The sequence below is a fragment of the Sparus aurata genome, chromosome 5 (genome assembly GCF_900880675.1).
Source record: "Sparus aurata chromosome 5, fSpaAur1.1, whole genome shotgun sequence".
In the NCBI taxonomy this organism is placed as follows: Eukaryota; Metazoa; Chordata; class Actinopteri; order Spariformes; family Sparidae; genus Sparus; species Sparus aurata.
In genome coordinates this window covers 19,119,442-19,142,173 of record NC_044191.1, presented here as the reverse complement: position 1 = coordinate 19,142,173, position 22,732 = coordinate 19,119,442, and the positions used below count along the sequence as shown (strand labels likewise).

Sequence of the window (22,732 nt, the reverse complement as noted above, 5' to 3'; positions counted from 1 at the left end):
TACATGTGGAAATTCACTACTTATCTGTTTTTCTTCCAGTTTCTCTAAATATTCTGTGCTATGCTCTTAATAAATACACTTTCAAGGGCAACACACACCACGCGTGTTGCATAGTATCATTTGAGAGGATTTGTTAGATACTGTCGATATATTTTTCAGACAGAGGCTGAGCTACAGTGGCCGGGATTTGCCAAATAACTTGATAAGACTACTGATATTCATGAGCTGGGTAAAGGGACAGTGACATATCTCAGTGTAGCACAAGTCATCACCTTAGTCCAACAATACGTATGTGTTAGTTTGCATAGAAAACATATACAGCAAAATGTATTTTTTGTGATCCATGTCTTTTGCTGCTCACTTGTGCTGCCCTTCATCATTTTATGTCAAATTCTGTAGGCACCAACACTCCCCCGCTGCCCCAACCTCACAGTCTGGACCACCAGCTGCATGGCTAAATGAGCTAACTAGCCAATGGCAACTGTTAGCAGCAGTTAGCGGTTACCCCGGTGATGTGCTGCCCCTTGTTTGTTTTGAGAATAGATTTGTCAGATGGCGACATATTGCACCGTTTAAGGTTGTTTTGTCAAACCACACAGAGGTTTATCTACTGAGAAACTGGACAGAACGGAACGTCTTCATTAGGGCTACTTTATGAAGCATCTTTGGGTTAGGTTTCCCTTTAACTTGCTACTTTTATAAGGCATTCACCCCTCAAGTGATCATATTTCCGAGTCTATAATTTATCAGCTTTTCTGTTTTCATTTTTTTACCCATACGAACCCTCGTGACTCTTCGTGAGCATCCGCCTCAGAATAGAACATGGAGTTTCTACTGAAAACACAGCAAAGCAGCAGCACACGGGCAGCTAGGCAATGGCCCACTTTCTGCTCAGCATAAACACAGGACACACACACCCACACATACACACACAGAAAGACTACCCCTCCTTCCGCTCCCATCTGTCACCATGAAATATTGATGCTCCTGCTGCTGTTCGCACACACACGCACACATATCCACTCTCTATCATGCACAACATGCTTACACACTCTCAGACACACCACTGCACACTCCCCCAGCCAGCCATCTCACAAGGGACAAGGAAGATGCAATGAGTGTGGGTGGAGGGGGTGCATTTCATTCGGACTGGAAAAAAGAGAAATTAGCATTTTGTCAAGCGGCTGGATGTTTTTTTTTTATGTTTAACCTAATCAACTTGATGACTAATGGGGAAAAAGACAGCGTGCATGTTTACTTTGTGAAGCAGCAGGGTGGTGTCCTTGTTAGTTAGACAGACTGTCTGTTTAACAGAAGACCATAGCGTCTGCCCTTGAGAAGTGTCCTTGAATGAGTCATTGAATCCCTGCCAGCTTCAGGGGCGCTTTCTCATAGCTAACCCTGACCTCCGACCCTCCTGTCCAGGTGGAGAAACAAAAAAGAGGAAGCCACATTAATTAAAAAAGATTTCTTTTTTTTTTTAAATCAGATAATATTGTGGCTCAATCAATCTCTCTTTACAAATGCATCATTCACAAAGAGCTAATCAAAAGATCTCATAGTAATAGGTTTTTGTTATGGCTGCAGTTAAAATGGTTACTATCAGTCATTGTATTCTATGCGTATAATCTATTATTAATTACATAGAATGTAAAATATGCATCTGTCAGTTCTCCAAAGCCCAGAGGGGTGTTTTCAAATTGTGTGTTCTGTCCAAATCAGTGATATAAAACAGATTGAAGCAGCATGTTGTCAGGTCTAAGAAGCTGAAAGCAGGGAATGACTTGGAACAGCTTAAAGGAAAATCAACATACCAATGATTATTGTCAGTGTTTACAGACTACTATATCTAATTCCTCTGTTATCTCCTCCTACCATAGAGCTCCATCTTGTCCAAAAACTATTAAAACCACATTGATGATTTATACACTTTGATTCAATCCCACCATCCTGCTGTTGGCAACACTAACTAGAGCACTATATGTTTATTACGGCTGAAAATAATAAATCCACTCATGTCCAGGAAATGACTGAGTCATTATTAAAATCACATTACGACAATTACACATTGACACCTGGAAGCTGCCCAGTTCAACCTCAGTCTCATCTGCAGCTTCACTGGAGCAGTTGGGGTTAATGCCTTGCTCAAGGACACCTCTGTGATAGTAATTAGGGAGATAAAAGTTCTGTCTTTCACTTTCATCACCTTTGATTAATCATGCCAGTCTGGGGGAATTATTGGGCAACCCTCATGTTTCTTTTTGTTTTAATTGATTAGCATATAATTTCAGCAGCAGCTGGAAGTCCCTTGTTGTCCTGGTTTGGACAACTTTGTCTGAGTTTTTGACCGAAACATGAGTTGCCTGTTGTCTGTGTCTAATGTAACGCACAGGTCACCGCAGGAGCTCTTTCAGCAATCTGCCAATTCTCTCTGATTTGACCTGAATTACTGCTGCAGTTGTGCTTTCTTTCCTGAAAAGTATTACATAAGAAAAATGACCCAAGCCTTGCTCTGTTTTTAGAAGCAACAGGAAACTAGAGGGAATTAGTTAACAATTAGTTTGTTTGAGATGGACATTTTTAGAGCAAAACATTTCAAAGGTAATTTCCTGTATTATTAAAAGGAGGAATTCATAAATACGGATACAATAGCTGAATTCATCATCCTGTAGTGTTTTGTATGTATCTTGTTATTGCGATCTCCTGTCAAAAGCTCTAACCAAGGCTGTCCTCCACTGTGGTTCCTTCTAGGCCTTCCAGGTTTCTGGTTGAATTTGCCAGGGTCCCTCAATACATTTTGAGGGCTTTTTGTCTCTCAAATATGGAAAGAAAAAAAAAAAAAAAAACTTATAACAAATCCCAAATCCCCAGAGCACCAGTTACTTCAGTGCTGGTTCAGGATGATTAGAGAAGGGGAAAACAGCATGCTCACTGAGGGGCAGTGAGTCAGCACCAATTTCACAAATGAAATTCCTTTTGTGGAATGATTGTCTGCTGTAGAGGTCCTTGAAAAACGAAATGACAGTGCCTCCAGACATTAGCCTTGAATTAATTTTCTCACAAAATAATGGTCCATCATCTTAGAAGCCCATTGAAGATTTATAAAACGTTTGTATTTGAGATCGTGATGCAGTCATTATACTATTCTTTGCAGTTAATTGTCAAATTATCATCAGAATCAGCATGAACGGAGTCTAACGTGTAAGGAGATGCAACTGGCTGAGTACGAGAAGATTCCTTTTTAAAATCAACCTAAATGTATGCTTTCATCCCACCTTTATTCTGCTCACATACATAATTAATCACTGAGGCAGTCAAAATTTCCATATTATAATACAGCCTCCTGTGTCTCCAGCGCTTGAATTACCAGACTGTTCTTTGTAGCTTAAGGTAAGTTTTTCTAATGGTTAATCTCAGGGATGGAGCCAGACTGCAGCAGCAGTAACTCAGCAAACCTGCAGTAAATCTGTTGTACAATATCAACCCATGTAAGCTGACAACATGTTTTGTATCTGTTACAGCTGTTTCCCCGGATAGCAGTCATTAATCTGTTCTCTGTTGTCCTGCCTAGGTGCCTCTTCCTGCCCAGCCTGGCGCCCCACAACGCCCCCACCAACAACACTAACACCTCAGGTGTCAGCGACGGAGCAGTGTTGAGCGGCATGGGTACAGGTAAAAACATTGCCTAGTATTTTTCATTGGAGAAATGTATGTTGTAGTTATATAATGTAGTAGAATGGTTACAAATATAGCCTGTATATTTCAACTTGAAATATATAAACAAAGTGGCTACTGGTAGGAAAGGTTGCAATGGTTTGAGATTGTCATGGTATGATTAACATTTCAGAAAGTCGGTGTTAAACAATTATCATTTACAATAACTCTAGATTTGTATTGTTTAAGCAAACATTTTTTCCCCACAAGATGGCAACTACCAACACTGTTGGTGATGACAAATCACAGATACAGCGTGATATCAACAGCGTTATATTATCAGCCCCCAAATTTTGGCAGAAGCAGGAACCAAACATCAGAATTCTCATACATAACTGAACCTTAATGGTTAATGGTTTTCAAGGAAAAGAAATACTTTAATTCTACACCACTCTACAGGCTCTGTAGATGTGTTATTAAAAAAGGTTTTTCTACATAAAAATGTTATCAGTATGATCTTAATACTTCTTTACGTAGTTGATCCTGACTGGAGATGTGTTCAAAATCAAAATGTCATCATCATTTTGAGTTGAGGTTTAGCAGTGACAGGGTGTTGAAGGACAATTTGTTAGATTGTTGGGACATTTCATTGGCTTTTCATTTTATTTAAAAGGGAGAATATTGCATAACCCTGGCAAAGACTTTTTGATATCTTGGTGGGATTTAACCACCAACCAACAGCCAATTTATGGTACATTTTTGTCACTTAACCAGCTACTCTGGCAGACAACAAGCTTTTAGTTGGCAAAACATTACTGTTTTCCTATTCCCATGGTATTAGTATGTTCATTGTTTCAGAAATTCTTAGGTTGGAAAATATGTTGTTTAACTGAAGCAACTAAAAAGTAAAAATAGATTCTGATGGTTTGTATCCTCATATCTCCTCCTGCTGCACGTCCCACATAATCCTAACTCACTGAAACACACACACATCAAAACATTATATCCCGCTTTGAACACTTACATGCACATGTTGCCCCATTTTCTCAATTTTTCAAACCACACACACTCCACTTACATTATTTTTTTTAGTTTGTCACATCCATGGTGTTTGTGCACCAGCTTCTTTCTCACTCCCCCTTTTTTCCCGCAGCTCACCTGCATTCTGTTTGATCATCTTGATTCTCACTTTCTCTCTTCGCAGGATTTCTGCATTTAACCTACAAAGAGTATATTTTTTGTGATGTTTTCAGTTTTTATCATTCGTGCAACCAAACGAAAAACTCTGACAAGCTGTGTTTCACCCTCCCGTGTCCTGGGCCTTTAGTTTAATGCTAACTGGTTATATAGTGTATTAAAAATGAAACATTTTACGGAGATTTTACAGAAGAGACCTAAAGGCAGAGATAAATTTAATCTATGACGTTATGGTGTGTTTTCTCATCTGTAGCCTCATTTAGTATTTATGAAACTCCTCTCCACTCCTCTCCTCTCCTCTCCTCTCCTAACTATAATTTCTCCATCTGTTTACCTATTCATCCGCTTCCTCTGCACTTACTCACCCCACACTGTCCTCCTCGTGTCTTCTCCAGCCCAACACTATTTATAGACCTCGCTCTTTCCCTCCCTCGTCTCTTCGTGTCACTCAAATTTTCATTTTCTCTGTCCTTTTCATCTCTCATCTTAGTGTCCAGCCCTCGAACTTTCTATGTCTGTCTTCCTCCATCACTGACTTGTCAGGGATTTCTTTCGATCTATCTCTATATCCATCTATCCCCCCCATCTATTGTCTCTTTACCTCCCCCCCTTTCTTGCCTCATTTGTCTCAATCCCCTTTATTCCCCCTCCTCCTCCCTTTCCTGTTTCCCTGTCCTGTCCCACTCATATCTGACCCACATCCTTGGATGACATCACCAAGAGGCCCATTCATCAAAATATCATCACTCTGCTCAGGAACTCGTAGCACCTCGAGTGAATCAACTATCTACAGATATACATGAGAAATAGATGTATCAGCATTTACCAAATCAAACCCAAAGTTTTATTCAGTATCTCTGCTCTGCAGCAGCTTTTCCTGCAATATTAATGTTTTCTTTGTTGTTGTGTGTAATCCAAGTCCCACAAGTCCATAGTTGGCTCCACAAATAAGGAATAATGCAAGTTTGTAGTTTGTTCTCCCTTATATTTAGGCCTAATGCAAAAATCAATCCATGCTCATCCGGTTCACCAGCAGCAGCCAGTGAATTGTGGCGGTCTGGCCAATTTTGATTTAGTCCAGTCTGATAACCTGTTGAGTGACAGAATGATCCTGACTCACCGTGAGTTTGCATTGCTGTGAGGTGTTAGTTGACCAAGCTGCCAGACAATAAGGCTCAAAGACTCATTTCTGCTTTCAGGCTTTGGCAGATAAGTCCTACACAGTGTCATTTGTTTCCATGTGGCTCCATAATTGTACCGTTTTTTTGACACAAGACTTTGTCTGTCTAATTCTGCCCCAAAGGCTTGGTTTAGATTTCTTTCTTAATGTGCCATCATGCACTCAAGAAGCCGTACTGTATAAATAAACTTAACATATTTAGGTTTGGGGTTCTTTGCGTGAGATTATGTGCTAAAGTAAAATGAGCATGTGCAATGATAAGCCAGAAAAATGCTGAATCACTAGAGAAAACTCATTTGCATAGGTGAGATAAGATGACTCAAGAGGAATACTGATGTATTCCACCTCAAGAGGAAAAAAAGTAAGCATGATCTTCAGGGTCATAAATTGCTTTTAGACAAAATGAGAGTGGGAATACTTTACAAAATAAAGTCAGAGCTGTAACACATGAATAAATTCACACACACACACACACACACACACTTTGCCACTATTAGCAAGCAGGTGTACACACCAGTGGTCTTGAAGGGAAACTTGTGGAGAGCATTGTGATGAGCAGAGCTTACTGTTCTTACCTCCATAGTATCAATATCACAATAGTGTGAAATATGTGAAATACTGATTAAAATTGAACCTCCTCGTACCTATTTTCCCTCCACTTTCTTCACCTCCAGGGGAGCGCTTGTTTCCTCCTCCGTCAGGTTTGAGCTACTCCACCTGGTTCTGCGTGGAGCGTTTCAGTACAGCTCCTCACGCCCACCCGGTGCGTCTGCTGACCGTCGTCCGGCGAGCCACGTCCTCGGAGCAGCACTACGTCTGCCTGGCTGTGGTTCTGTCGGCCAAGGATCGCTCGCTGACCGTCTCCACCAAGGAGGAGCTGCTGCAGACCTACTGTGAGTACAGTAGTGACATTAACCAACCTGTATCACTGCACAGGTGGTGTTTTTTTATTTATTTTTTTCCACCAAATGAAATTGAAATAACTGGCTAAGGGGAAATTTATAACAGCTTGGCTCTACAGTGGGAAACCCTGTAGTGAAGTCAACATTTCTATAAACCTGACATCCAAACGCTGTACGGCTGTTGAATGGTTTGGTCCACTGCATATTGTACATTTCAGATAATATTATGTAATATATTTTCTCTTGTGTTTTTTTTTATATTTTTTAAGTACTTTAAGTACTTTGTTAAAATTGGTGGGTTGGGGGCAAAGCTAGGGACAAACCTGAAGGAGGAGGGAGGTAAAACCTTATAAAGCTGTCCCTCGTTGGATTTCAGTCATTCACTTAGAGTTAATTGTTTCTACGTCTGCTCAAGCCTGCTGACTCATTGATATCACCCCCCCTCCTTCCCCCAATCAAGCAGCGGACGAGTCAAGTGAGGAAGCCTCCTTCTATGAGATCCTGCCCTGCTGTGCTCGTTTCCGCTGCGGCGAGCTGATCGCTGAGGGCCAGTGGCACCACCTGGTGCTGGTCATGAGCAAAGGCATGCTGAAGAACAGCATGGCCACGCTGTACATTGACGGACAGCTTATCAACACTGTCAAGGTACATTATAGACTGAATGATGTCAAACATGCTGGTATATTCATTGTACAGCCGATATTGTATAATATTTCTGTTATATGGTGTTATTGCTGTGAGAGTGAATTTGTGCTCAGTTTATTGATCATTAACTATATAAAACTACTATTAAAAAAATTCTCATCACAGATTAATAAAATCTAAGCACATGGCCTCAGATTTATCTGATAAACAAAAACCCAGAGATTTTAATTTCACAATAATAAGACACTGACGAGATACAACTGTCACATTGGAGAGCATACGTTGAGAGTTTGGTATCTCTGTTTTATAAATGACCTCAATGATTAATCTGTCATCAACATTCAGTCAATCAAACTTTATTGATAAAGCACCTTTCAGACAAATCAAAATGCAATTGAAAGTGGTTGAACAAACACAGGGTATTAACACAAAAGTGGATGATGGATCACTTCCAACAAGATGAGTAAAAAAAGATAAAGATTAAAATATAAAAGCAAGTCATTAAAACAACAATAGATAAAAGGATACTATTAAATATTACACTTAAAAATTTACAAATGTTAATAGAATAGATTATGATAATGTTGATGCTAATTTCTTTTGTTGATCCAATAAAAGCTTATTCCAAACATAAAATCCCCTTTTTTAAGATTTGCTTGTGTCTATCATTTCTATTCTAAAATACAGAGCAGATAGTGCATCATTATCTTCTCACTTACACTAAAATCTAGATACAGCAGCTTAGAGTGAGTGGATGTGTGAAGGCTCTTCATCCACAGATTCCACTCCAGGTCAGTGGATGGCACGGTGCTGATATTATTGAAAACAGCAGTAGCTAACTTGAATTATTTTCCTCTGGAGTGAAATCTTCATTAGTCCTGCCTTGATGAGGAATATCCATTTCATACAATGAGTTCAGCTGTTCGTATCACTGACCGCTTTGTTGTTAAAGAAGCACAGAAACACATTTCTGAACCCAGGCTGAACACAGTCATCTTGCCACACAGCAGTCAGCGTCCTGTGATGTGGCTTGCGGTTCAGTGACTTTAGATTCCCCTTGAGATTAGAGAGCAGAGCGGGGTAACGGCTTGGCAGACCGCAAGTCTCAGCTTCCTCTCAGCACTGCTGATAACAACGACTTCATTTCCTGCTGAGGTTGTCATACAGGAAACAACAAGCCGGTCATATGTATCTTATGTGTTTGTGTGCATGTAAGAGTTTACATGTGAGTTTCTCTTTGTCCTTTGTGAATCGGTATTTGTAAAGCACAGATATTCTCTTCTAAAGTGGCAACTTTCGTCCCTAGTGTTTCCAAGTGGAATTGTTGTTTACATGGCCGTCGTAAAGACAAATGCTTTTTGGTTTCCTCAGAGGAGCAGCTACCAGCAACGCAGGACAAAACATGAGTTTATTATTTTATGTAGAATATAGTGGAGACATGAAAACAGAATGGCTGCCAGCATAGTCGCCAGTCAGACTTTGTTTTCCCAGAAGATTTCATGCACAGTGTCATACAAAATAGCATGGGGATAATTACAGAAAGATTTACAGGGAATCAATTTAAACAGTAATGCTGTCTTTGTTCTATAGCCACAGTCAACATGTACTTCATAATGATAAGTTAAAGCTGAACATCTGTTTATTACCAGTTCAAGTATAAAACCTCAAAGGATTTTGTTGGGTGCTCTTCAGCCAATGAACCCTGACCTTAGATTTACACAACTCAGACCTATGGCTGTTCGCTCAAAGAACTGTTGAATTGCATTTTTGTTGGCTTCATTTTAATTTTAACCCTCTGTACACCCTGAGCTATCAGTGCATATAAGTCCAACCACCACCATATATCATTGAGACCCAAAACCAACAACTATTTACACCTTATTTTAATCTTATGATGATTTTTCCACGTACTGGATTAATACTTCTGTCAGAAAATAGTGAAAGACTGGCTGTTACATGTTCCCCTGCCTTAAAGTGTTCAATTCTTTAGATATCCAACTAACCCTTTAAAACGTAAAAAGTATTCAGTTTGCAATTATCAAAAATATTTATCACCTGATAAAACAACTAATCATTCAGCACTCATATAATTTGCATTGGTAATAATTAAAAATAAAGAAATGTTTGTGACGTACCTTCATACAAATCACTTATCTTTATCATTACTCTCCTCCAGCTTCATTACATCCACAGTGCACCAGGCGGCTCCGGCTCCACCAACCCCCCCGTGGTGAGCACTGTGTATGGGTATGTAGGGACGCCACCTGCCCAACGACAGCTCTCCAGCCTGGTGTGGCGTCTTGGGCCCAGCCACTTCCTGGAGGAGGTCCTGCCTGCCACCAGTGTTGCCGCCATTTATGAACTGGGACCAAACTATGTGGGCAGCTTCCAGGCTGTCTACATCCCCTGTAAGTGTTCCCCTTTCCTCTTCAGTGTGGTGTTCAGAAAAGCCTTTACCCCCTTATACGGCCCTGAAAAGTTTACTGTTCTATTCTCATCTTTAAGTGTCACTCTTGTTTCCCTTAGTTCACCACTCTCTCTGTTTTCTCAATTTCTTTGACTGTCCTTTATAACAGCTTCTCTCTTTGCTTTTTGTCATTATACCCCTGTTGCTCACACTTATCACCTCATCTGACTTTTTATTGTCCCAGGTAAAGACTCGAAGACAGAGGTAGCACCTACCTCCCCAGTGGCGTTGGTGCCAGAAGAGAAGGTCTCCTTCAGCCTCTATGCACTCTCTGTCTCTACACTCACCGTGGCCAAGATCAGGAAAGTCTACAACAAACTGGACAGCAAAGCCATCGCTAAACAGGTCAGGCATGCCACTGCTCAGTAGAATAGAAGTCACAACGCTAGTGTGGTGTTAATTAAAACCGCTACGTATAGAATTTAATGTTTCACCTTATTAGGGACTAAAGTCTTGTTCTTCCCCCAAACTACATGGTGCACCTTTTAATATGTAACTACTGGAGAGAGATGGCTCCACTTCCAATAGCTGCTGTTTAAAAAATGAAAAGATTTTTTTTTTTTACCTAAAAAGGTAGCATCAGGCATATTATCAGACTTAATCAGATGAATATTGTAGATTCTTAGACAAAGCTCTTAGAGTAAGTAGTATTTGAGACAAATCGATAAGTTCATTATTTTTTATTTTCAGTATCAAGTATTCTTTTATTTAACTTCTAGTGAGTGAGCTGGTAGAAAGAAGAGTCTTTTCTGGGTGGATGGTGCTGGAGCGTTGACCTCACTGACTCATATTACATCATGATAAACTGATGTAACAGACCGAAAAAAGAAGCGGCCACTTTTCCTCAGCCACAGCCAAGGCTGATGTTTTCAGTTCAGACCTTTAGCTAAATTGCAAAGTTTGCAGAGAGGAAAGATTTTTATCTTAAATAATATATAAATACACACATAAGAAATTCTGATTCTGATTTTTATAACCATATACACACACATACACTGGTGTGTGAAGGTCAAACTCAACAGAAAATATGGATTCGGTCTGCTTGCACAGTTGTTCATTCACTCATATTCAGTATCTATGAATTAACAGTTACTAACACACTCCTTTTTATCACACCAAAATGATGTGATAGAGCTCCAAATGAGCTCCCTCCTCCATCCTTATCTTTCTCCCCACCTGTCTAAGTTATTTCCCAGCCTGCATTGCTCTCTGCTTAGCCTCGGCCCACGGCGACTCACAGCAAATCAACGGCAAAGAACTGCAGAGGCAGCGTTTCTGCTGCAGCAGGGACCTGCTGTAGAATAAGAATATGTAGTTTATGGTACTGGCAGTTAAGAGAATCCATTGTGTCTTTGTTTGATGAAGATACAGACTTTAACATAATCAGTTCATCCTCATTAAAACCAGGAAAATGCCACATAAAGGCATTTTTTTATACACTTTTTTCTCTTGTTAAATTGGCCATCATGGTAAAAGGAATAAAAGGGTAAAAGTGTGGTCCTGCTTTTTCTCCCTAATTGGTCCCACATTTCATTGTAACTTTCTAAAAGCCTTTGAGAAAGTTTGGACCTTGATACAAGACAGCAGCTTTCAGCCACAAATTCTGATACCCCTGAAACATCCACATGAACTGTTCAAACACTACACTAAACAAAAACATTTGTAGTCAAAGAATGTGAGTGAAAATGACAATGACAAATGAGAATGTCAGGCAGAATGCTGAGAGAGTAAAGGAAATGAATGTGTGTTTTGGTTGGGATTTCTTTACTGAACCTCTTCCTCCCTCCCTCTTTAGCTCGCTGTGTCCTCTCATGAAAATGCCACTCCGGTCAAACTGATTCATAACGCTGCCGGTCACCTCAATGGGCCAGCACGTACCATCGGAGCCGGAGTCATTGGATATTTAGGTAAACCAAGCCGGTGAAATAATCCACAATATTAGCAACAAATCCTGTTTATACAGTATTTTAAGAGCTCAGGGACTCGTGGTGTGTTCAGTCTGGTTAGTTACTCTCCTGTGCTGCAGAGGAGGAAAATTCACCAAAACACAACACCAGTCCTAGTTGAACCCTTTTATGCAATTACTCTGTGAAATGCTCATGAATGCAATTTGAAATAGTCACATTTGTACGGCAAATTTTCCAAAGGAAAATGCAACCTTTCTCTCTTTTCATACCTTCAGGGGTCCGTGCATTCGTGGCCAAACCTGTCGCCACCAACCTGCAGTATGTGGGTGGGGCAGCGGCTATCTTGGGCTTGGTTGCCATGGCGTCAGATGTGGAAGGGCTGTATGCAGCTGTCAAAGCTTTGGTGTGCGTTGTAAAAAGCAATCCATTAGCCAGTAAGGAGATGGAAAGAATCAAAGGATACCAGGTTAGTAAAGTTGAACACTGATGGTCACGTGATGTGTTTTGGTTTTCTGGAGTGTTTCTGTGATTCCAAGTTCCAGACTGTTTTTTACATCCGGTTCAGTTTTAATTTAGACTTTTAGAGTGTTAATTTACAGCTTCATCAATATAATTCTTTGTTTTTTGTAGCGGTTCACTGGTATGTTTCACTGAAATTGTATGTATGTGCAGGTTTTTTTAAACAGTAATCTGCAATTTACTCCTTTCACATTGCCAGTGGAGAAGTTGCTCTTCTGTTTTTTTTCCCCTTGTGTGTACTGACTGTCATTACGACTGTGCCGGAAAAACAGAGAAAACAAATCAGTAGATCATAAACGGCATCAGTATACATCCAGAAGAATTTAAACTTGTTTTAAAAAGTCTTATTCAGTAATATTGTGAATTAGACACATTGTTTTTTTTGTAGCTGATAATGGAAGTTGCTGAGGAGAGGGACATCTTGCTTCTTTCGGACTGCAGGGTTAATTGGCCCAGCAATAAACCTTGATAATATACAAGCCAGATGTTAGTGCGTTTAAGTGTCAAAATGGCATTATAGTGCACTGTACTCATTTAAAAAATAAAGCAGATTCTTGCCTGACCATATGTTGCTTCTTATGAATTTCACTATATGCAAAACACATCACAGTATTCTACTGTATGTTACCTGACAGCTGTAAGATACCATCAATAGATCACACACCTTTTTGTAAACTTGTTTTAAATCAAATCCCCCTGTCTTGCTAGTTCTGGAATCTACACTCATTAGTTTTATGTTTAGGTTTTATGTATTTCTGCTGCTGACATTTATCTTCTTTTTTTTTTTGCTAATTCTTTTGTCTTCTGCTCCTTTAAATTCTTGAATATTGTCATGCCATAATGGCTGTGATCATAAGCAAATTTCTGCAGTTAAACTAATGCTGCTGTTGTCCGTCCCTTGCAGCTGCTGGCTATGCTGCTGAAGAAGAAGCGCTCGCTGCTCAACAGCCACATCCTCCACCTCACCTTCTCCCTGGTGGGAACAGTCGACAGCGGCCATGAGACCTCCATCATTCCAAACTCCACTGCCTTCCAGGACCTGCTCTGTGACTTCGAGGTGAGGGCTATAGAAAGAGAGAAAGTAACTGGATTCTATAGCGTTATTGCAGTCTAGCAGTTGAAACAACGTAGTCTGTCATTTTGGCAGCTGACCAGCCATAAACCCCTACCTGACTGATGAAACAGTGAGAGTTGCAGATATATTATTGTGACCATATGAGAAAAAAGTTTTTGCTCGGCTGCTCATACCACTGAGAATCTGGTGTGTCCGGCATGGCCACTTCTCCTTGCCAGTAATGTGTGTTGCCAAGCAAGAGGTCTCAGTCTGCTCCTTCTGCTCCGCAGGTCTGGCTCCATGCTCCCTACGAGCTCCATCTGTCTCTATTTGAGCATTTCATCGAACTGCTGACAGAATCCAGGTAAGTTTCAGAACTTTCTTTTTCCTTGAGAGCGCCCTGAATAAAAAAAGTTCATCTTTATGAATTTTACTTCACTGAAAAAAGGCGTTTATCTAACTGTATATACCACTTTCTGTGTTGAACAGTGAGGCAGCAAAAAATGCGAAACTTCTGAGGGAATTCCAGCTGATCCCCAGACTGCTGCTGACCCTGAGAGACACCTCACTGTCCCAGCCGACTGTAGCAGCCATCAGCAACGTGCTCAGTCTGTTGCTGCAGGGCTTCCCAAACCCATATGATCTGCTGCGGTAAATGGTCTCACTCCTACTGGGTTGAGTTATTGCAGAATATGTGAATAATAAGAAGCAGTTGAACCATATATGCATATTGTGTTTGTTTTATTGTATAATTGATGTCAGAAGCTGTGCAACGGAAAGCAAGTATACAAAAAACAAAAGTTTCCTTCCTTCACCTCACAGGTTTGGCCAGTTCATCTCCTCTACTCTCCCTACATTTGCTGTTTGTGAGAAGTTTGTTGTCATGGAAATCAATAACGAGGAGAAGATCGATGGAGGTAACAATAAATAAAATCCAGTATCATTCCTTTGCCAGTAAAATAGATACATATATATTAAATTGTTTTCTATATCAGCCTGTTGTGGTGAGTGGAATGAGTGATCGCTTTCCCTGTGAAAACACTCTTGTGACAGCAGGTAATGATGACGACTTTGGTGGTCTTCTATCGGCCAGTCTCATTCTGCTGAGAAACCGTCTGCTGGACAACCTGCTTAGACTGCTGTTTACCACCAAAGAGAAATGCTCTGTCAATGCCCAGTAAGATAAAAGTCTTGCACCATATCTGCTCCTCCTAAAAGCTCCAAAACAAAATTCCTAGTTAACCCATTAGTGTTAGATGTGTTCAACTCTGATGTGAATTCTCCTAAATATTTTTACTACTCAAGCAAAGCTGCTCTGTTTTTCTTTTCTTTTCTGATCTGACATTAACAATAATCTTAGATGGTCATGAGATTAATGAAATAATGATGAAAAATTAAAAAAAAGCTATTAGACTGCATTTTTAGAAAGAACGCAGACTGTGAGTCGTCACTTGAGCTCATTTGCTCTTTGTGCCCCCCTGCAGGGCATGTGAGGATCTGGTGAAGACCCTGGGCTTCGATTGGCTCTTGATGTTCATGGAAGAACATCTTCACTCGAGCACGGTCACGGCAGCCTTGTGGATCCTGGTGGTGCTTCTCTCCAACCAATCCATCCTCAACCGCTTCAAAGAGGGTCTGTGCGGAGGCGGCTGGCTGGACCACACAGACTCCGTCCTGACCAATAAGATCGGCACAGTGCTGGGTGAGTACACGAACCCAGAGCGGCTTCGTAATAAAAAAAAAATCTGCCATACAGTATTAACGCTGACATTCCCTACCACAAGGGTCAGACACATGCAGTAATAATGTGCAGTGTAAATGCTGTATGTTGTAACATGGCTCAGCAGACACCTCTCCTCACTATGGCAACGCTTTCCATCGGAGTTGGCCTTCGTTCACTAAACAGAAAGCTGCGCAGTTTGTGCGCCGCACAGCCAAGGGTTGGTCATCTCATTTTCTGGCTCCCTGCTCTCCCTGCTGCTGTGACCGTAGTCTCTCCTGAGCTCAGTGGTTTTCAACCTCATCGGTTCAGTTTTTTACTTCCGCCTCCTGATGATTTTCATTTTTCTCTTTACAGGCCCTTTGGGTTCTATGTATTCAAGGGGTACATCTAACAATTATTTTCATTGTCAGTCAATTATTTAGTTATTTTTTTCAATTAACCTAAAAGTTGTTTGATCTGTAAATCTGAAAATTGTGAAAAATGTCAGTGTTTCGCAAAGCCAAAGATGACATCACATGCCTTGTTTTGTGCATAACCCAAAGATATCTAGAGCTACAACGATAAGTCAGTAAACTGATTACTTGATTAAAACAAAATGAAAGTGCCGGCTATCTTGAGAATAATATTTTGCTTCTGAAATGTCAGATTCTTTTTTCGACCGGTGGCTGGACAAAAGAAGCAGTTTGAAGACGTACCATTTTTCACAAATTGTTTCACATTTGATTAAGTGATTAATTAAGTGAAATAATAGGGGTAGATACATTTGTAATGAAAATAATTGTTAGTTGCAGCCCTATTACTGTGTTCAAGGAGAAAACAAACCAGAAAAATATTCACATTTAAGAAGCTGAATTCAGAGATTTCTGAACAAAATCTACTCAGACTGATCATTATAGTAGTTTGCAAATAATCGATTAAGTGACTAATCATTGCAGCTGTCTTTTATTTTTTATTTAATTCAACAACATTACAATATCATTTTACCAGCCTCCAGGTTGAGAATCATTGACCTTGCTTATGAAAACCACGCTGATTAGTGACATGGCCGTACAGAACTAACACTGCTGTCAGAATGTGTGCTCTCAGGTTAAAGCCCTTAGTTTAATTCAGATTTGAAGTTCAGCTCAACCAAATCCGTATCTTTTGATTTATTTTGTTAGTGTGCAGTTTCCAGTATAAACCTGATTAGCAGGTATAAGATAACAGTCCTGGGTTATTACTAGAACCTCTTCCTTCATAGACCCACCCCATTAAACCCCAAACCATGTGCAGCAGCTGTATTCAGAGTTGCCTTTAGGTGCCATAGTCAGAGGGTGTGTGCAGTGTAATGCCACCTGTCTACCTTCATGCAGTATTATTCACATTATTCACATCCTCCCTCAATCCCCCTCCTTAGGCTTCAATGTGGGCCGCAGTGCCGGCGGTCGCTCCACGGTGCGAGAGATCAACCGGGACGCTTGCCACTTCCCAGGATTCCCTGTGCTGCAGACACTGCTGCCCAAACACACCAATGTGCCGGAGCTCTACTTCCTGCTGATGGCGTTGTTCCTGCAGCAGCCTGTCACCGATCTGCCAGACAGCCTGCAGGTACATGTTAGTATACCCTCCCTTTTTTCTCCTTCTACTTATACTAATGAATCTGCTTAGTTTGCTTTTGATCGGAATTTTACTGGACAACTTAAAGCAGCTTTTCATTATGTTTGCATTAAGGTGGTAGGGTCTGCCTAATGTAAACAGAGTAAAACAGCATGAAATGTTGTTGTCCTTTAAGGTCATTTTTTAAATTTAGTTTATTCAGCCATGAAAACAAAGAGTTTGTTTATTTAGTTTGTGTATATATTACCCCCATATATGCGTTTGTCTTCTCAGTTTGACCTGGACTCCATTTGGACGTTCATCTTCGGCATGCCAGCCTCCAGTGCGACAGTAGTGGGCTCCATCCACAATATGTACCCTGATGCTGCCTTCCTGCTGCTAGCCATGCTGCGCAGCATGCTCAACCTGGTGAGAACAACAGTTTTAGTCTACTACATCACCAAACCATAAGTTTATCTATCTTTATTGCCATTTTTCAGGAAGAACATAATTATCATGGCAGTAATTTAACACGACCAATAAGATGAATAAATGTAAAAAATCTAAAACATTCTAACAAAAAATCCCCAAAAACGACATTATATTTAAAGCATAATAAGCTGAGTTCTTCATCAAAAAATTGATTTCGTTTTTTCCCCAAATCTATAAATCTTGTTTTTTACGTTAAATATTTTTTTCTTAAACAAATCATATACAGAAAAATGACCTTTAATTTCTTGTACATAATGCTCTCATGATCATTATTCCAATCACATATTTAAGGCTTAAGAGGAGCCTCTTTACACATAATTGGACTAATTAAATCCAATATCTTTTCCCTGAAATTAGATTACTTTTTAAGACCCACTCACAGAGGGCTTATGTCGAGGAAAACGTGAGAGGTTGCTGGTGTTCATCTGTCTTTTTGAAGTGCTTCTTTATGTAAGATTTCCCTGCAGTTGCTGCCTGGGTTCGTTCAAGGTGTCTTCTTAAGCTCCATTTATCTAATGTACATGACTGGAAACCACACAATCACACCAGAGAGTCTCTCAGTGAGCCACTGCTGGTTGCTGACAAGCTTCACTTGACCTCCTGGGAACTAACTGCCTCACTGATGGCGCAGGCTGCTGCTTGACGACTTCCACTTCGCTTAGATCCCCCAAACCAGCCTGAGATTTAAACAGAAACCCAGCACCTCCACTGCTTCTAGATGTGTCTTCTTGTTTGTGTCTTCCCAGCCGTGGCAGTCAGAGGAGGAGGGCTCCTGGCTCAGAGAATACCCAGTCACCCTGATGCAGTTCTTCAGGTATCTTTACCACAATGTGCCTGACCTGTCACCAATGTGGCACAGTCCAGAGTTCCTCTGCGCCCTGGCAGCAGCTGTCTTCCCTTTCAACATCAGGCCCTACTCTGAGATGGTAAGGCTCTACATTTTCTCCCTTAATGAATTGAAGCCAAATTAAATTCTAACTCAGGTGAAGAAACAGTTAGAAATCTTTGACCTTTACTGGAGTCTCCAAAGAAATAAAGCAACTTTCACCTTCTGCACAAATCTCTTGAGGAGTTTTTGTTCTAGGACTGGGTTTAGAAAGGGGAAAAAAAAATCTCATTACCTGAACAAGTATTTTCGAGGTATTGATCAGTAAACCTATCAGCCCTCTGAAAATATGTTGTGATTCTCTTCTATGGGGCAATAAACTGAAACGTATTGCCCTTTTAGAGTCTCATTTGCAGTCAAGAGTGGTGTGATCACTGTAAACTACTGCAGTGCAAGACACCACAGTTTTTCTCAGAGGAAAAGGTGTTTTCAGAGAGTTTACAGTAAGATAACTACAGATTGCCAAGCCACTGAATGAAGCTGTGTGTTAGTAAAAGATATCAGAGGAAAGAACACAGAGGAAACCAAGCTGCACTGTACAACTGGAAAACAAAGAAATGTCTACAAGTTCACAGCTTGCATGAATTTTGTTTTTTTTGATAGAATGTCCTCGTTACTTGCTTAATTAAACATTAAAACTATTGTTATATTGTCTCACTCCATCCGTTCTCCCATTCCAGGTCAGTGATTTGGATGATGAGGCGGGCTCTCCCACTGAGGAGTTCAAGGCCTTTGCTGGAGACTCTGGTATGAACCGCAGCCAGTCAGAATACTGTAACGTGGGCTCCAAAACGTCCCTGACCAACCACCCAGCCAAAAAGTACGTCTTTGATTTCATGAGGGTCCTTATCATGGACAACCTCTGCATGACCCCGGCCAGCAAGCAAACACCCATCATCGACCTGCTGCTGGAGGTGAGGAGACACTGAATTTAAAGAATTGAATAAATCCACCCATGTAGCACCTTAATTAACTGATAATCACCCATATTTCTTTGTGTTTTCTCTTATTTAATTAATAAAAAGCTTTAATGAGAATATTTTTCTTAGTAGTAAATACTAGTCAATACAGTAGCTCCCTGATTTTACATAACAGCAAACCGACAAACATATTTACCCATCCTAACTCGTCAATGTGTGTGTGGTTTGTGTTACAAGGCCTCCCCAGAGCGCTCCACCAGAACTCAGCAGAAGGAGTTTCAGTCCAACATCCTGGACGGCGTCATGGAGCACCTTCTAGCCGCTGATGTCCTTCTCGGTCAGAACAAACTCCTTAACCTGATACAGAGCCAGCCAGTGTCAGTTTGTTCAGTTTATCTGCCAGCTTCATTATTTCCTAGTAGTCGATAGTTTTAGGATGAACATAAACCTTCAAATAATTTCCTCATGCTACTCACTGATGTTTCATCTGACTTTAATGGCTCACTACCTGCCAAAGTGGCTATTGAAAAAAAATAGCTGATGATTAGGCAGAAAATGGCCCTGACAAGCATGCTGCAGGACAGCTCAGACTGATAATCTTAGTTGGCTCTCTGAGATGCTCGGATGGTTGCATCATGAGTCAGCAAATCACAGTCTGAAGCCGAGAGTACTGCAATAATCTTCAGCATTTAACATGGCTGCTTGTGTTATATTTAGTCTCCAGTGTGTGGTTGTTTTTTTTAATAAGCTATTTATGATATTTAAATTATAAAACAACATACAAAATGTATGTTTGATATGTTTTTGTCCTTTGATCACTTCTGATATCACCTCTAAAATTGTCCAAGCTAGTAACCTCTGTTTTAACTTGACTAACATTACCTATTTCATCATGAACAACAATAATAATGATAATAATAATAATAATAATAATATATGTAACCACGTCTGTCTTGCCGCTTCTCTCCCTTCAGGGGAAGATGCCTCTCTGCCCCTCAGCAGTGGTGGCAGTTATCAGATCCTGGTCAACAACGTCTTCTACTTCACCCAGAGGGTGGTGGACAAGCTTTGGCAGGGCATGTTCAACAAGGACTCCAAGATGGTGGTGGACTTCATCGTGCAGCTCATAGGACAGGTACAAACCAAACTGCCTTCAAAAATGACTACATTTATCACTGACGAAACATCTATATTTCACTAATAAGGATATATGGCACTAAGACAATTCCACATCGTGTTCAAGCAGCTGGACAAGAGATTTTCAGCTGGTAGGTCATAGTTAAAATCATTGCACAGTTATCGTGTGCAATTAAGGTTTTAAGTGGATGTTTACTAGTTATCATTGATTGTAAACTCTAAATGCAGTGTAATGTCCACATTGTAGTTTTGGCGAAAAACATTTTTTACATAAACTGACTTCATAGGAGACAATTTCATACTGTTTACTCTGTTTGAATTTGGCGTACCCTGCCAGGACCTTATTATCTTCTGAGAACAGCTCATTTATTCAGTTATTGAAACAATAAATATTTGAGTTTATATTATTACCTTCTAAATATTGTAAATATTACAATTCTGAGTTTGAATGTCTTCTCCAAAACTACATAGTGCCCCTTTAAGTTATTCATGGTCACTCCTTAAATCCTTACTGAAGACTACTTGGAATTATGCGCTGAAGCACTTCATTTTCACTGAAAGTAAATTGGGTTTTCCTTCATCTCTATCAGACAGTGTACACTTTCCCTTCCTGTACCTGCAGAATCTTGCTGGAGGCATTTAGACTTTAAAAGGGCTGCCTACATTTACAATAGAAATGTCTGGCTGTGCTCCAGAGTTAAATTATAGTACTCAAATTTATCACACCCAGAAAGAAGCACCAGCATTTTGCTGTTCCCCACTTCTTGTAAACAGGCTGCATTATCAGGCCGGACACTTTTCTCCAAAGCAGCCTGAGGCACACAGACGGTGTCTGTGTGCTTCCCGCACTGGAGGGAGAAAGAAAACGATCCTTCTGTGAGTCTTTTTTGAGTTAATGTAACCAGTGAACACGCTCAGGATTATATTAGATAAGCAACATCCATCAGACTGCAGGCCTCATTTACACATTTTAGCCAGTGAAGGCACATAAATTAGATACGGCTGTTGGTGCATTTAGCGCCTTGCAAACTGACTGGCAGGTGTATATCAGGAGTGTATCCAGTATATGTTGTGTATGTGGTGTCAGCTGCATGTGAACTTATTTTTAGAAAATGTTATTGGAAGAAAGAGAAAAAAAAAATGTATGAGCCCTTTTTTCAGATTCGAAAAGAGATGGTTTCATAAATAATTGACCGTTTATATTTTAACTCCCCAGTTTAAAAAAAAAAAAACATGAGCTAGAGTGCAGAGACTTTTCGAGTGAAGTCATGTGTGTGGACTTTATGTTCTACTTTTTATACAATGCCCTCAACACACACACTGCAGTGCAAGCGAGAAGATTAGGAGATTATCCTTGGAAATTAATTTCTCCGACTATAATGCACCTTGGAACTATCCCAGTGTGATTAGTGATTTCATGCTGAGGTGTATATGAGGAATAAGAATGTATTTACTTTAGATTTCATTCAGTTGACTTGAAATATAAATACTCAGCATGCGCTTGGAAGACACTCACATTTTGCTCAGAAACTGTTCTTTAACATTTTTGTTTGTTTTATCCTGTTGTCCCGGGCAGAGTATTCAGCCAAATGAATGTGATATCAGGAAAATTTGAATGTATTCCAAGCAAGTAGTTACTGCACTACCCCCCTACAGTTACATAATATAATATAGAGGTAGTAGGACATTGACTCTAAATACATCTTTACAACTAGAAGCTTTACTTCAGTTTGCTTGTTCATGTCTTGTTGAAAAGAAGCTTGTTTTATTTTTAAAAATAAAATCCCAGTTCTCTGCCCAGACATTAACACAACAACAGAAGAAACACAAAGCCACATTCACAACCCTCTAACTAGTTAATCCACTTCAGTCGGAGTTGCTCAAACAAATCTCTGTGCTGATGTATTTCAACAGCAGCTTTATTCATATCCAGAGCACAGCAGTGTAACAGCTACACAACATCAAATCCTGTTTCTTCAGCTGTATTTTCCATCCTTCTCTTGTATTTAGTACTTACTGGGATGAAAATACTTTCATTCTAACCTCCTTCACCTGTTTGTTTTCCTCTCCTTCTCCAGTCAAAGAGGCGTTCTCAGGGTCTTTCCCTCGACACCATTTACCACTGTCTGAACCGGACGGTTCTCTACCAGCTCTGTCGACCTCACAAGACGGTAGCTCAGCAGGTGGCCCTGCTGGACGCCCTGCGGGTCCTGACCGTCAACCGCAACCTGGTGCTCGGCCCGGGAAACCACGACCAGGACTTTGTGGCCTGCTTGGCTCACTGCTTCATCTGCCTGCATAGCGGAAGGTAAGATGACCTGAGGCTTGCCTGTGGCAGGGTATCTGCGGATCCTTAAGTCATTTTTAAAGGTCGTTATTAATGTGATTTTAAAAAGGTGGTATGTAAGGGGAATACATGTTTTTAATTGATTTTGCAGCTTGGTCTTAGGTCATGCTGGGACACTTGGGAAGGT

General features: G+C 40.4%; 1 protein-coding gene across 7 annotated transcripts in view; it reads left to right on the top strand.

Moving 5' to 3' along the window:
* The window catches only part of wdfy3 (WD repeat and FYVE domain containing 3), a 101,234-nt gene that overhangs the window by 56,921 nt on the left and 21,581 nt on the right, over positions 1–22,732 (top strand). For 3 of the 7 annotated variants that reach the window (XM_030416241.1, XM_030416242.1, XM_030416236.1), the window contains 20 exons: positions 3,572–3,672; positions 6,706–6,924; positions 7,394–7,578; positions 9,755–9,986; positions 10,230–10,390; positions 11,841–11,952; positions 12,228–12,418; positions 13,376–13,528; positions 13,816–13,889; positions 14,015–14,176; positions 14,348–14,442; positions 14,579–14,702; positions 15,010–15,227; positions 16,645–16,841; positions 17,118–17,252; positions 18,062–18,241; positions 18,882–19,115; positions 19,359–19,458; positions 20,096–20,256; positions 22,337–22,566. In XM_030416241.1, coding sequence (XP_030272101.1) covers positions 3,572–3,672; positions 6,706–6,924; positions 7,394–7,578; positions 9,755–9,986; positions 10,230–10,390; positions 11,841–11,952; positions 12,228–12,418; positions 13,376–13,528; positions 13,816–13,889; positions 14,015–14,176; positions 14,348–14,442; positions 14,579–14,702; positions 15,010–15,227; positions 16,645–16,841; positions 17,118–17,252; positions 18,062–18,241; positions 18,882–19,115; positions 19,359–19,458; positions 20,096–20,256; positions 22,337–22,566 — 3,264 coding nt within the window. The remainder of the gene's footprint in view (positions 1–3,571; positions 3,673–6,705; positions 6,925–7,393; positions 7,579–9,754; positions 9,987–10,229; positions 10,391–11,840; positions 11,953–12,227; positions 12,419–13,375; positions 13,529–13,815; positions 13,890–14,014; positions 14,177–14,347; positions 14,443–14,578; positions 14,703–15,009; positions 15,228–16,644; positions 16,842–17,117; positions 17,253–18,061; positions 18,242–18,881; positions 19,116–19,358; positions 19,459–20,095; positions 20,257–22,336; positions 22,567–22,732) is intronic. The other 4 variants (XM_030416237.1, XM_030416238.1, XM_030416239.1 and 1 more) reach the window with 4 other exon arrangements.